This window comes from Saimiri boliviensis, chromosome 2 (genome assembly GCF_048565385.1).
Source record: "Saimiri boliviensis isolate mSaiBol1 chromosome 2, mSaiBol1.pri, whole genome shotgun sequence".
NCBI lineage: Eukaryota > Metazoa > Chordata > Mammalia > Primates > Cebidae > Saimiri > Saimiri boliviensis.
In genome coordinates, this window is record NC_133450.1 from 227,835,140 (window position 1) to 227,849,262 (window position 14,123).

Below are 14,123 nucleotides of genomic sequence, written 5' to 3' on the forward strand. Positions count from 1 at the left end.
GGATCCAGACAATTCTGGACTTGAATTCCAGCTGGCTGCTCATTCTCTCTTTAGAGATATGTCCTTGAACAAGTCACTTAAGTTCTTAGCTTCTCTGTTTTCTTATCCAAAAGAAGGGAGTAATACCTACTCAAAGGTTGGTGGCAGATATCAGACATAATGAATGAAAAGGGCTGGCACATGAGTGATGCTCAAGAAATGGCACCTAAAGCTATTCACATGGTCTCAAACTATACTTCTGAAGGTTTCTATCACCCTTGCATCTACCACATGCAGCCACCTGTGAGCACCTGGCTAGAGAAGCCTGTTTGAGTGGCTCATTTTTCTTTCAATTTGAATGCTCACCTGCTAAGGAACACAGACTAATGAGCTCCCAAGGATGGGTGGCTTCCCCCACTTATTTTTGGGCTTCATAGGCAGCACTCCTGGGGTGAACAGGAGTGAACAACTAACACATGTCCAAGAGTTCCTGTTATTCCTACAGAGCCTTTAGATCAAGCTTGTCCAACCCATGGCCCAGAACAGCTTTGAATGTGGCCCAACACAAATACAAAACAAACATAAAACATTATGAGACTTTTTGTGATTTTTTTGTTTTTTAGCTCATCAGCTGTCATTAGTGTTAGTGTATTTTATGTGTGGCCCAAGACAATTCTTCTTCTTCCAATGTGGCCCAGGGAAGCCAGAAGATTGGACACTCCTGCTCTAGAGCCTGGCAGAAACCAGGGATGAGAGCTCCTAACTCAGGCAGGCAGATGTGAGCTATGGAGAGAGGGTGACATTCTATGACAGTATATACAATCCTTTAACTTTATAGTTCTATGGGAGGAAGGAAGGAAGCAAACACAGATGGATTTGCCCAGAACAAGTGCCCGTGATTCCAAACGGTTTTGTTTTGCATTGTTTTTCAATCCTTTTGTTCTCACTCTAAGCAAATGGGAAGTCTTTGTAACCTGATACCTGGAAGGGCAATTTCAATTACTGGTCTGGAGTACTCTAGGAAAGTTTGAGGTCCAAAGTTATCCAAATAAAATCTTTTAATTCACTTTAATTGGTTAAATAATAATCATCATTTAGGGGCAGAAAGGACAGGAAAAGATGAATCACAAAATGAAATATCTAATTTTTAAAAAATCAATGCCCAAGCCAACATTTTGAAACATAACATTTTAACCTCTTTGGCACTAGTTGAGTCATAAGCACTGGAATTTTTCAAACTGTTGTTAGACTGGCAACAATTTATTGTTTCTCAAAACACATGACAACAAATCCATGTCCTTTGGGGAATATTTATCTATTTTAAGGAAGGCTTCATCCTGAGGGAGGGGGAAAAAATATCAACACCAAGCAGGACAGGGCAGAAGAGGGCTGAGGGACAAAGGAGACCTCAACAGCCTCTCTCCCTGATGGCCTCACCATCATCTGCATGTTTATTATGGGTTAAAGGACCTGTACACCCACTTTAGGACTTAAGGTAAACTCCACAATGCCACATTCTTTGGATCACAAGACTACTAGTATATGCCAAATGCTTCTGTGCAACCCTTGTGGCAGCAGAAACACTGCCTATCCTGCTAATCCTTTTATTATTAAGTTTAGCAGGGCTGCTTAGCTCAGAATGAAATTTAAGATCCTCCAGAAAATTCAGTGGAAACCTACTTTCCTAGGAAATCACGGGGCATCACATTCCTACCTTGACACTTATCCGGCTGTCAGGTTACAAATTAATTGCAACTGCCCCCCAACATGTCACACACTTCCGCTAACCAAAATTAAATAAAAATAAAAGAGGGAAAGTCCTTTCATTCCTTCATGGTTTGACAGCCTAGACTGATTCCTGCTCTGGGAGATGCTGCCCCACTCACCTCCCACTGACATAGGTGGTGTGCCTGTATTTAAATTGATGTTAAAAAAAAAAAAAAAATCTCAGTCCCAGAGCCTCAAGACTCACTAGAGTAGGTGAAAAAGGAAATCCCAGAGATAAATAGTTAAATAGATTTAAAAGTCAGAAGTTAATTGTGTTGAGCTTTGACACAACATTTCCTAATTGTGCTCAGAGTGTGGCATCTTTGGGGTCCTGGAAGAGGGGCTCCCACCTGCCTACATATACACGCACCGCAAATGCGTACACGCAGCCGTACGCACACCTTTGCAGCTCACACTAGCTCTCCTGACAGCCCAGAGATACTTACTACCTGAGGACAGGGCTGCTAGCAAAGCTGCCTTCACCCAAACAACTCGCCTTCTCCTCCAACTTAGGCGACAGTGAATGTCCACCAAGAGTCCATGGGGCGCTTTTTCCCAGGACCCAGGTTTCCTGCAGGGCTCCCCACTTGCTAGCATCACAAGCCTTTTCCTTTCTCTGAAACACTCAGACTTCACACGTTCCTTTCGAGGTAGCTCCAGTCCGACGCAGCGCGTGCTCCATCCTTCAAGGCTGGCGCCCAGGGCAGCCCAGCCTCTCTCACTCTGGGGAAACTTCGCCACCTCCCCACGCGGAGAACTAAAGACTACCGGCGGAGGGTGAGGGGGACCGACAGGGAGCAGAGAGCAGGTTCCGGGACTGAAGGCATCTCCCGAGCCTGGGCGCGGGAGAGAGAAATGAGTGAACTTGGCTGGTGCATGCCTTCTCCACGTGGAGGAAGGGAGGAAATACGAGTGGGCGACGTGCAGGTGCCCTTCTCGGCCCTCGGAGCTCCCATTTCCTGGCCAAGTAGGGCCCAGAGGCGCCAGAGTCCCTTCGGAGGCAGCTGCCCCGCGCCCACAGCCTGGGCGCAGAGAGAGGCGCGCGCAGGATGCATGCGAGGGGAAGGGGACTGGACGCGGATAGCGCGTGCCTGGCCCTTGCAGGGCACCATGTCCCTCATGCCAGGATAGGGCCCCCAGCCTCAGAAGGCTGCGAGTCGAAATCTGGCTTTCTAGCAGTCACCCAATCCCCTCCGGGAGTGGGTTCCTTGTCCTCGCAAGCCCACCGCAAAGGCCCCCCGCCTTGCTCCCGGCGTGTACCCCGCGCCCCGCGCCCTCACCCAGTTCCACGCGCACCTGGATGTGGCAGGAGATCTCCGAGTCGTCCAGCAGCCGGATGGTGCATTTCATCTCCTGGCTGAGCGATTTGATGCTGGAGCTCCGAAAGTGGATCATTTTCATGGTCCTCCTCCCTCTCGGCACACAGTGGCAGGAGGCGAACATGCACCGCGGCCGGTGGGAGCGAGCTGGAGGCTCAGGGCCGGCGCGGTGCTCACCCGCGCGGACACACAGGCGCGCACACACTGTCCCGGACACCTGGGCGCGGCTCAGCCCCGGGACAGCGGCAGCGTCGGGCGCCTGCGGCCACACATGCCCGGCGGCGGGGCGCGGCGGGCGGGTCCCTCCCTCCTGTTCGCTCGCCTCCGCCTCGCCCCCTCCTTTCCCCGCCTCCTTCTGTCGCGCGCGCTCGTGCGCCTCTCTCTGCCCCGGCTCTCTCGCCGAGGATGCAAAAAGCCTGAGACCCCCGGCGGGCGCGCGGCGCACTCACTCCCACGCGCGCGTAGCAGCTGAAGAAGGAGGCGGAGGGATGGCTGGCGCTGCTGGCGCGGCTGGCCCGGGTGCCCTGGTGGTGGCCTGTTCAGTCGCAGCCGCCGCTGCGTCAAGCTGGGCCCGACTGCCTTCCTCAGCCTCTCCGCCTCCTCCCACCCCTGGCCGCGGTTGCTTTGGCTCGCGTTTGTACTCGCCCCGGCCCGGCTCCCCCACGCGCCGGACAGCGCCCTGCTCTGCTCAGCTCCAGGGACCTGGCGCGGATAGGGCATGGAGAACGATCCTGACCCACACCGCCAGGGGGATTCCGCCTCGGAAAAGGATTGTTGGGCCCAAAGCGAGTGACAGACAGAGGGTGACAGCCCTGACACAGCTACACCAGGAATACCGCTAATAGCAACAATCTCTGGTACTCATGGAGATTGTTTAAGCCATTGTTTCATCTAATGCTAGCTAGAACTCAATCCCCTTCTTCAAAAAATTCAGAGCCTGCCTTGTGCAATTCCTCCTTTCAATCTCCCAACATCTTAGTGTGGTCTTTGGAAGCATACCTTAGACCCGAGCAAGAGGGGTGGGTTCCTATCCTACTCCCCCGCTTTAGAGACCTCATGCAGCTCCCGGTTGCTCAGGAATTGAGAGGTCTAATGGCAAAGCCGATGTGCCCCATCCCGTTTTAGTCCAATCTGTGGGTACTGAGGACTCCGGAATTCCCCACGAGCCTCCAGGGTGTTGAAGGTAGGAGGTATCCTGACACTCTGTTGTCCCCAAGGTGGCTCAAGCCACTGTGTCATGTACCCTAGGCCCGAGAGTGGCCAGGGGCAGCTGTGGGGTCAGGGATATGGAGCTTGAATGTGAGCGTGCTGTAATGTTCTGGAGTCAGGAGAGATGGAAGTCCTCTCACCCTGCTGCCCTTGCCCGAGCAGAACAGGTCGTCAGGAAGGAAGATTTGTTAGAAGAAGGAGATATTGCCCAGCTATCAGCTTTTTCAAGGTGTGTGCCTGCATAGAGCCCTCTCATCCAAAGATATGCCCTGTCTTGGGAGTGGAGGAAGAGTGGCACAGAAATTTTATCTGCCTTGGACAGTCTGGTGGGCCATATATTCTCTAGGACACCTCGTGGGGTTGGCTGAGGTTTGGTGGAGTCTGCCTTGCGTTTGGGCTTCTCTCTGCCTGCTTCTGCCTCCTGTCCCTGTTGGTCACTAATAAATACCATGTACGACAAAGTCTTAGTATCTGCTCCTGGAAACTCCAAGTTGCAGCAATTTGTCAAAATAGGAGAACAGAGAATGTTTCACGTAGCACTCGATAGCTGACTATTGCTTATGAATATTTAGATGACAGTATGGGGCATTCATGTATGCTCTTGCCTAGGCCCTTTCAAATGTTGAGACAGAGCCTGATGGAGATGTCAGCATTGAGGGTATGGGAAGATGTGCGTTTTTCTTCTCCGCCCAGCTACTGGCTAACCCTGGAGATCTTTGAAAAGTCTTTTCATTTCTTTTCTCATTTCAAAAGAGAGAACACCGGTTCTCTCCTTTGTTCTGTTTATCCCACAGGTGGCTAGGAAGCTGGGATGAGACCAAGTCAGTGGAGGACATCTTACAGCTGTAATCTGTAAATCCCCATATGCATATATGAGGTGGCAGGGATGAGACCTGCCCCAAGTTGAAAACTGGATCGTCTCTGCTATCCAAAAGAGCCGCTAGCCCAGAGATTTTAAAAAAAAAAGTCACCAGCAAACACAGTCTATGCTTTTCTTTTAAGACCACACGTACACTTGTCCATCCTGTTATGGTGACTCTTAGGCTCCAAAAGAGCCACATCAATATCCAAATATTGTTATCCCAAATTTCAAGGAAGCAAAATAAGACCAACAAGGACAGTAGGGAAAAAGAATGAAGATCACCCAGTGTAAGCCTCTAAGAAACAGAATTGTGAAGAAATGAGAAGAAACTGTGATTGGTTGTCTGGCCTGATTAGGAATCAAGGCTGAGATTCAGCTAGTATGAAAATACAGGCTCTGGAAGCACTTGGCATAATCACTAGGTAAATTACCAGGTATGGTCACCTAGATTGAACTACCCACCGAAGACAGGGCTTTGGGAAACCAAGTGGCCATTGACAACAATAATAATAATAATATGAAGACTAGGAAGAACTCATAGAATGAACTCAAGAGATGAGTTTAAAACTGGCCCACTTAAAGAAAAGCAGTGATTCGCCGAGTTCTCAATTCTCAGCTTAAAACTTTTAAACATATGTATTTTTACAAACAACAGAGCTAAAAGGATAATTTGTTAATTGAGCCACAAAGCTAAAACTGCAAAACCAAATTCACAGTTTCATCTACAAATTCCCAAATTACAAAATCAATTTAATTATCAGCCTCACACAATTTTATATTTATCAGCAGGAAAGAGGATAATAACAGGACTATAAAGGAAAACTCAAATGATTCCAAATCACTCAAGCCCCCAGACTACCTTGGCAGCAGAATCATGCCTAGATCCTCTCAGAACTCACCTAAGGCAGTTACCTTGGAAAAGGAGGCCAATCTCCTCCCACCCCTCTCCCACCTCTTCTGATTACTCTCACTCTTAATACTTGAACCAGATCCAGTCACACCCTCAGAGACCAACTATGAAGTCAACCCCAAGAAGAGAAAGAATTGCAAAATTCTGCTAATTTAAACTGAAGGGTATCTGTGTGAATAAACCTGAATTTGTCCATTCAAATTCATTTCCCAATGACTCTGGTTGCAATGTACTATCTAAATTGACTAACTGACTTCTGGATTCAACTAAATGAAGATGAGAAAAAGGAAATTCCCTGGTACCTGTACAGGAAAAGATCCAAAGAATCAAGGAGATGGAAATATTGCAGTGTATTTCCACAAGTGGCCAGCTTACCTTTCTTTAACTGTGTCCCCTCAGGGGGCCTCCACCAAGATTTTCAAAGAATCATTGGTGAAGGAAGCACTGTCATCTTTGAAAAGTACCACAGTGGCTGTTCTTTGTGGCCAGAGATGGTTGTGAAAGACACTGCAGTAGAAAGAAGCTCCCTGACATAAATGGGAAGGATGGGAGCCTGGGCTGGCAGAAGACAAATAGTGGTGAATGAGTTAATTAATCCTCAGTGCCAGGGAGGGCTTGGTACAGACATAAGCAGTGGTACCCAAGTAGACTTCAGACTTCTCAGGAATTTTTCTGGTGGCCAAGCATCCAACTAGGATTCAGTTTGAACTGTAGGGCAAACAAAATTTCTAGGCCTGGTGACCCAAAGCCAGACAAAATCCCCCTACAGATAATCCCAAATCTGAACCAGTCCCCAAAAGCAACCAAAGACATTTTTTTAATTGTTTATTATTATATTTTTTACAAGTGGGTTCTCACTGTGTTGTTCAGGCTGGTCTCGAACTTCTGGCACCAATCAGTCCTGCTTGAACCTCCCAAATAGCTGGGATGACAGGCAACAGAGACATTTGAGTATAGGAAAGATGGTTCCACTTGAGGCATTAGAACATCAGCCATAGCAGAGGATGCAATGTCCAGTTCTTACTAAAGAAGTACAATGGGAGAGATTAATTAGTGTCTCATGCTCAGTGGTAGTAACTGATACTCTTTACCAAAAAATATTCCTAACCAATTGGTTATAACACTTTGGAGAGCCACAAATAGTAACAGGTGACCTGCCCACAAAAGATTGATGGTTATAAATACTGTATCTTGATTTTTTTAATTTTTAAGCATTTTTACATCCATTAAAATTGACAATTTAAAAAGAAATATTTAGTTATAAATCTAACAAAATATGCACAAGATCTATATGAAGAAAACTACAAGATTCTGATGAAAGAAATCAAAGAACTAAATAAATGGAAAGATATTCCATGTTCATAGATAGGAAGACTCAACACCATTAAGATGTCAGGTCTTCCCAAATTGATATATAGAGTAAGTGCAACCCAAGTCAAAAAACCGAGCTAGTTATTTTGTGCATATCAACAAACTTTTTTTAAAGTTTATATGGAAAAGCCAAAACCCAGAGTAGCCAACACAATACTGAAGAAAAACAAAGTAGGGACAACTGATATTACCTGACTTTAAGAGTTAATATAAAACCAAAATGATAAGGCAGTATGGTACTGGCAAAAGAATAAACAAATTGATCAGTGGAAAAAAATAGAGGGACCGTAAAGAAACCCACACAAATATAGTCAATTGATATTTGACAAAGAAGCAAAGTAAATCCAATGGAGAAAGGATAATCTTTTCAACAAATGGTGCTGGAAAAACTAGACAATCACATGCAAAACAAATGAGTATAAACACAGACCACACACTGTTCACAAATTTTAAGTCAAAATAAATCTTTGACTTACATGTAAACTATAACATTTCTAGATGATAACATAAGGGGAAATCTATGTAATCTTCAGTTTGGTGATAAAATCACCAAACATCAACACATCAAAAGCATGATAAGTTGGACTCAGTTAAAATGCAAAACTTTTAGGGCAATTTCAAGATGGCTGACTGGAGACATTTATCACTGGATCCTCCCAATAAGGAAGAACCAAAGTTACAGGTGAATAATCATAACTCAAAAGATTAAAAGAGTGTCACGGTCTATTGAAAAATTCACAGGCAGAAGCTAGGACACAGAAAAAAGGAGGCAGCAAGAGTTTGGCAGAAATTGAACCCTGAGGGACTTGGGGTCCCATGGAAAGGGTGAGTGGGGATGTTTTGGGCTCCCCTCACCCCTGTGACAGATTGCTGGTTTCCAAACTGTTAAAAGAGTTCCTCTGGCCTCACAAGCTCATGCATTGGTGTGGGCAGCAATTTGGGAATATTTTGAGGGCATTGCACTGGGCTGTCAGCAACCCTCAAACTTGAGCTATGGTAGCAGGCACCATGCTGGGTGTGTACCATTGTGGGACTCTGTTCTGCCCAGGGAATCTTAGTTCCTATGGCTCCACATCACCAAATCCCCTGCAGACATCTCTCAGCACCTACTGAGATTGTGTCAGCCACATGGAGCCAGCTGGACCCAGGAGAGCTGAGGATCTGACCCTCAGGGCATGCTTCTCCTAGGAAAAGGCAGAGTGTAGCATGCCAGGAGAATACCCGTTATGACAAAAGAAACCACAGAGTGTGGGCTCTCCTATTCCTGAGAGCTCCCCACTTCTGTACAGAAAGTGACTGTACTCCTTTCAACAGAGACATGGGCACTGTGCTTGGCTGTGTGGGTGAAGAGTGTGGTTCTGCCATAGCAGCCAGGTGGCCTCAGTGCTTGGGCCTGGTAATAGAGAGGAAGCCTCCTACTCCCCCCCATAGCTGCTGCTGCTGCCAGGGTTTGGCTTAAGCATACCTGTAGACAGCCATTCCAGGGCTACCTTCCTGCATCCTTCCTGGCAATGCATCCTTCCTGGCAATCTCCCCACTGGGCCCTAGCTTGTACAAAAGGCAGGGCCCTTCTGCCTCTCTAGACACAGTGGCAGCATGCCTGCAGCAAGAAGAGGTGAGCCATAAAGCTGTCTATTTGGAGCTGAGGGAAGAGGCTCCACACCAAAGCCATTTCAGCAGAGAGCCACAGGAAAGGCATTGTCCATGGCTCTCAGCTACATTGTGGACTAAAGACAGACGGAAGTATCTGTGTGAACTGAGTCATGAGCCCTGGGACAGGGGCATGATAGGGAAGAAGACTGTGTTTCTGTCTGCCCAGGACATGGAGCTGGTGCAGCCCCCTGACCGCATGAGGAAACCTTTGTGCATTTCACCAGGAGCTTCCCTAAGCACCCCATCAGGATGTGTGCTTGCGCTCGGCATTGGGTTATCCAAGAACAAACTTGGTGATCCAGCCTGACTCAGCTTTGTCCATACCCCAAACCAGGGATGAGCAGGAAACTCAGAGAATGGTGTGTTGGACAGGCCAGATTATTGCCTGTGACAACACAGAGCTTCTCCCAGTTCAAAGAAAAGATCAAGAATATACCCATCTGCTTCTCTCTTACCTTCAAGTGCCACCTACTGGTCTGGAAGTCAAACTTCACAACCTAATACAAATATGGCTGGCTCAGTGAACAGCCCTAGGGATTGAGTTAAGTTTCTGAAGACCTCTATCTCCCTGTCTCTACAAGAGATTGAGAGCCTACTCACATGCTCAGTACACCACTACTACAACCAGCATTTGACAGAACCACCACACTAAGGGTATCTGTAACCAAGGAATTCATACAGAACCTTAGCCTCCTGAAAGCACAAAGAAGCAAAGCCAAACAACCCGATTCAACATACGTTACAATCATCCTCAAAGAGGAAATTAAAAGTCCTGTCCAAACAAAAGTAAATTCAAAAATAAGAAGTGACATCTCAGAATAAGAAAGGACCAACACAACAATTTCAGCAGCATGAAATAACAGTGTGTTATAATAACCTCAAAGGATCACACCAGATATCTAACAATGAATCCTAACCAAAATAAAAATTCTAAAATGTCAGATAAAGAATTAAAAGTATAGATTGCAAAGAAGCTCAATGAGATCCAAGAGAAAGTTGAAACCCAACACAAAGAAATTGGAAAATTATTCAAGACATGAATGAAAAATTTGCTAATAGACTTAAAAAATAAAAGAACATCTGGAAATGAAATGTTCATTGAAGCAATTACAAAATACAGTTGAAAGATTTAACAATAGATTAGACCAAGAGGAAGAAAGAATTTCAGACTAGACAGGTCTTTGGAAGTAACCCAGTCTGACAAAAATAAAGAGAAAATAATTTTTTAAATGAACAAAGCCTTTAAGAAATATGGGATTATATAAGCCATCCAAACCTATGAGTCATAGGCATCCTTGAGAGAGAAGAAGAAAAATTAAAAAGTTTGGAAAACCTATTTGAGGGAATAATTGAGAAAAACTTTCCCTGTCTTGCTAGAGAGATTTACACATCTGATACAAGAAGCTCAGAGAACTCCTAGGAGACACATTGCAAGACAACTATCACCAAGGCATATAGTCACCAGACTATCCAAAGTCAACATGAAGAAAAAAAATTCTAAAAGCAGCAAGAGAAAAGTGTCTAATCACCTGTAAAGGAAATCCCATCACACTAACAGCAGACTGCTGATCAGAAACCTTACAAGCCAGAGATTAGGGTCCTATTTTGAGTCTTTCTAAAAAAAAAAAAAAAAAACAACTAGGCATGGTGGCTCACACCTGTAATTCCAGCACTTTGGGAGGCCAGGGCACGTGGATCACTTGAGGTCAGCAGTTTGAGACCAACCTGGCCAACATGGTGAAACCCCATCTCTACCAAAAATATAAAAATTAGCCAGGCATGGTGGCAAGCACCTATAATTCCAGTTACTCAGGAGGCTGAGGCATAAGAATCACTTGAACCTAGGAGGCAGAGGTTGTAGTGAGCTAATATTGTGCTACTGCACTCCACCCCAGGTGACAGAGCAAGACTCCATCTAAAAAAACAAACAAACAAAAACTCTTAGCCAACAATTTTATATCCTGCAAAACTAAGTTTCGTAAGTGAAGAAGAAATAAAATATTTCCCAGACAAGCAAACAGTAAGGGAATTCATCACCACTAGACTGGCTCTATAAAAAATGACAAAGGAGTCCTAAACACAGAGACAAAATGTCTTCATCATAAAAACACATAAAAAGTATAAAACCCACAAGCCTATAAAACAATTACACAATTGAGTCTACAAAGCAACTAGGTAACAACATTATGACAGGAACAAAGCTTCATATATCAATATTAACCTTGAATTTAAATATTATAATCACTCCACTTAAGAATATAGATTGGTGAAATTAATTTAAAAAGAAAAATAAGATCCAACCATATATTGCTTACAAGAAACACATCTAACTGGTAAATACATTTCAAAACTCAAGGTAAAGGCACGGAAAAAGATATTCCATGCAAATGGAAATCAAAAGCAGATGGGGTAGCTATACTTATATCAAATAAAACACACTTTGAATCAACAATAGTAAAACAAGACAAAGAAAGTCATTATTATATAATCAATACTTTAAGACAACTTTAAATCAAATAAATTTAAAGTTATCTTTTTTTTACCATTTGTCCCTATCATTAGAAAATAAAGGGATCAATAAGAAAAGCAGTATACAGCAATGAAATAATAGTGGGAGACTTCAACAGTTCACTGATATCACTAGACAGACTATTGAGGCAGAAAATCAACAAAGAAACTCTGGACTTAAATCAGACTCTAGGCTAAATGGACCTAACAGACATTTATACAACATTCTACCCAACAACTGAAAAACATACATTTTTTTCTCATCTGCATATGAACAATTTTCAAAATAAACCATACTTTAAGCCAAAAAACAAGTCACAATAAATTTTTAAAAATCAAAATTATCAAATATCAAAATATCAAACATCTTCTCAGACCACAGTGGAATAAAACTAGAAATCAATACTAAAGCAGATATGCTGATGGCAAATAAGTTTATGGAATAATACTCAATATCATATCTCATTACAGAATTACAAATTAAAACAACCCGAAAACTGACATTGACAATACCCAATGCTGTTGAGAACATGGAGCAAAGTAACTCTCATTCATTACTAGTGAAAATGTAAAATGGTTCAGCCACTTTGAAAGACAGTTTAGTAGTTTCTTACAAAACTAAACATAAACAGAAGCTTAGCATATAATATAGCACCTGTGCAACAAGGTATTTATGCAACTGAGCTGAAAATCTTTTTGTCCATACAAAAACCTGCACTTGGATATTTATAGCAGCTTTACTTGTAATTGCCAAAAATTGGAAGTAACCAGATGTCCTTTAATAGGTGAATAAATGCATGCACAATGGGATAGTATTCAGTGATTAAAAGAAATGAGCTGTCAAGTCATGAAGAGACATGGAAGAACATTAAATGCATATCAGTAAGTGAAAGAAGCCAATATGAAAAGGCTACAGAATGTATTATTCCAACTTATAACATGCTAGGAAAGGCAAACTACACAAACAGCAGTCAAAAGACTAATAATTACCATGAGTTCGGGAGAGGGGGGTGAGATGAATAGGTAGAGTACATTTTCAGAATGGTGAAACCATTAATCTGTATGATACTCCAGTGATGAATACCTAAAATTATGCATTTGTCAAAGCCCATAGAACTGTGCAACATACATAGTGAACCCTAATATAAACTATGGACTTTATACTACACTAATGCAAGATGTTAAAATAGGGGGAACTGGGGAAAGGGGACAGGATATCTGGAAACTCTTTGTACTTTCCACACAATTTTTCTGTAAACCTAAAAATGCTCCAAAAAATAGCCTATTATCTGGTCTGAGTGCAGTAGTATTTACAACTAATTGATCATAATTTGTTACAGATTTCTTTTTATATTTTAGGCTTTAGGGTACATGTGAAAGTTTGTTACATAGATAATCATGGGTCATGAGGGTTTGTTGTATACGCTATTACATCACTTAAGTACTAAGCCCAATACCTAATATTTTCTGTTCTTCTCCCTCCTCCCAACCTGCCCCCTCAAGTAGACCCAAGTGTCTTTTGTTTCCCTCTTTGTGCTCTTAAGTTCTTCTCATTTAACTCCCGCTTATAAGTGAGACCATGTAGTATTTGGTTTCTGTTCCTGCATTAGTTTGCAAAGGATGATTGCCTCCAATTCCATCCACATTCTTGTAAAATACATGATCCTGTTCTTTTTTATGACTGCATAATATTCCATAGTGTATACATTCCACATTTTCTTTATCTAGTTTGTCATTGATGGTCATTTAGGTTAATTTAATGTCTTGCTGTTGTGAATAGTGCTGCAATGAACATTTGTGTGCATGTGTCTTTACAGCAGGTAGAATGCTTTATATTCCTCTGGGCATACACCCCGTAATGGGATTGCTGGGTTGAATGGTAACTTTTAACTATTTGAGGAATTACCATACTGCTTTTCACAATGGTTAAACTGATTTATACTCCCACCAACACTGTATAAGAGTTTCCTTTTCTTTGCAACCTTGCCGACATCTGTTATTTTTGACTTTTTAATAATAGCCATTCTGACTGGCACGAGATGGTGTTTCATTGTGTTTCTCATTAGCATTTCTCTAATGATCAGTGATATTGAGCTTTTTTTCATATGCTTGTTGGCCACATGAATGTCTTCTTTCAAGAAGTGTCTTTTCATGTCTTTTGCCTACTTTTTAATAGGGTTATTTGTTTTTCTTTAGTAAATTTGTTTATGTTCCTTATAGATGCTGGATATTACCTTTGTCAGATGCATAGTTTGCAAATATTTTCTCTCATTCTGTAGGTTATCTGTTTATTCTGTTGATAGTTTCTTCTTTTTTTTAATCTTTTTTAAATTGTACTTAGGTTCTGGGGTACATGTGCAGATCATGCAGGATTGTTGCATAGGTACATGGCAATGTGGTTTGCTGCCTCCATCCACCCCTGTATCTGGTATTTCTCCCCATATTATCCCTCCCCAACCTTTCCACCCCCCACTGTCCCTCCCCTAGCCCCCCTAACAGACCCCAGTGTGTGATGTTCTCCTCCCTGTGTCCACATGTTCTCATT

General features: G+C 43.3%; 1 protein-coding gene across 7 annotated transcripts in view; it reads right to left on the reverse strand.

Annotated features, from left to right (window-relative positions):
• Positions 1–14,123, reverse strand: part of FRMD3 (FERM domain containing 3) — a 354,484-nt gene that overhangs the window by 289,755 nt on the left and 50,606 nt on the right. Inside the window, exon 1 of one of the 7 annotated variants that reach the window (XM_039475060.2) lies at positions 3,043–3,501. The exons of 5 other annotated variants lie outside the window; for them this stretch is intronic. In XM_039475060.2, the coding sequence (XP_039330994.1) occupies positions 3,043–3,189 (147 nt within the window). In that variant the 5' untranslated portion in view covers positions 3,190–3,501. Of the gene's footprint in view, positions 1–3,042; positions 3,509–14,123 lie in introns of those variants that run through there. One more of the 7 variants, XM_039475061.2, reaches the window with a different exon arrangement.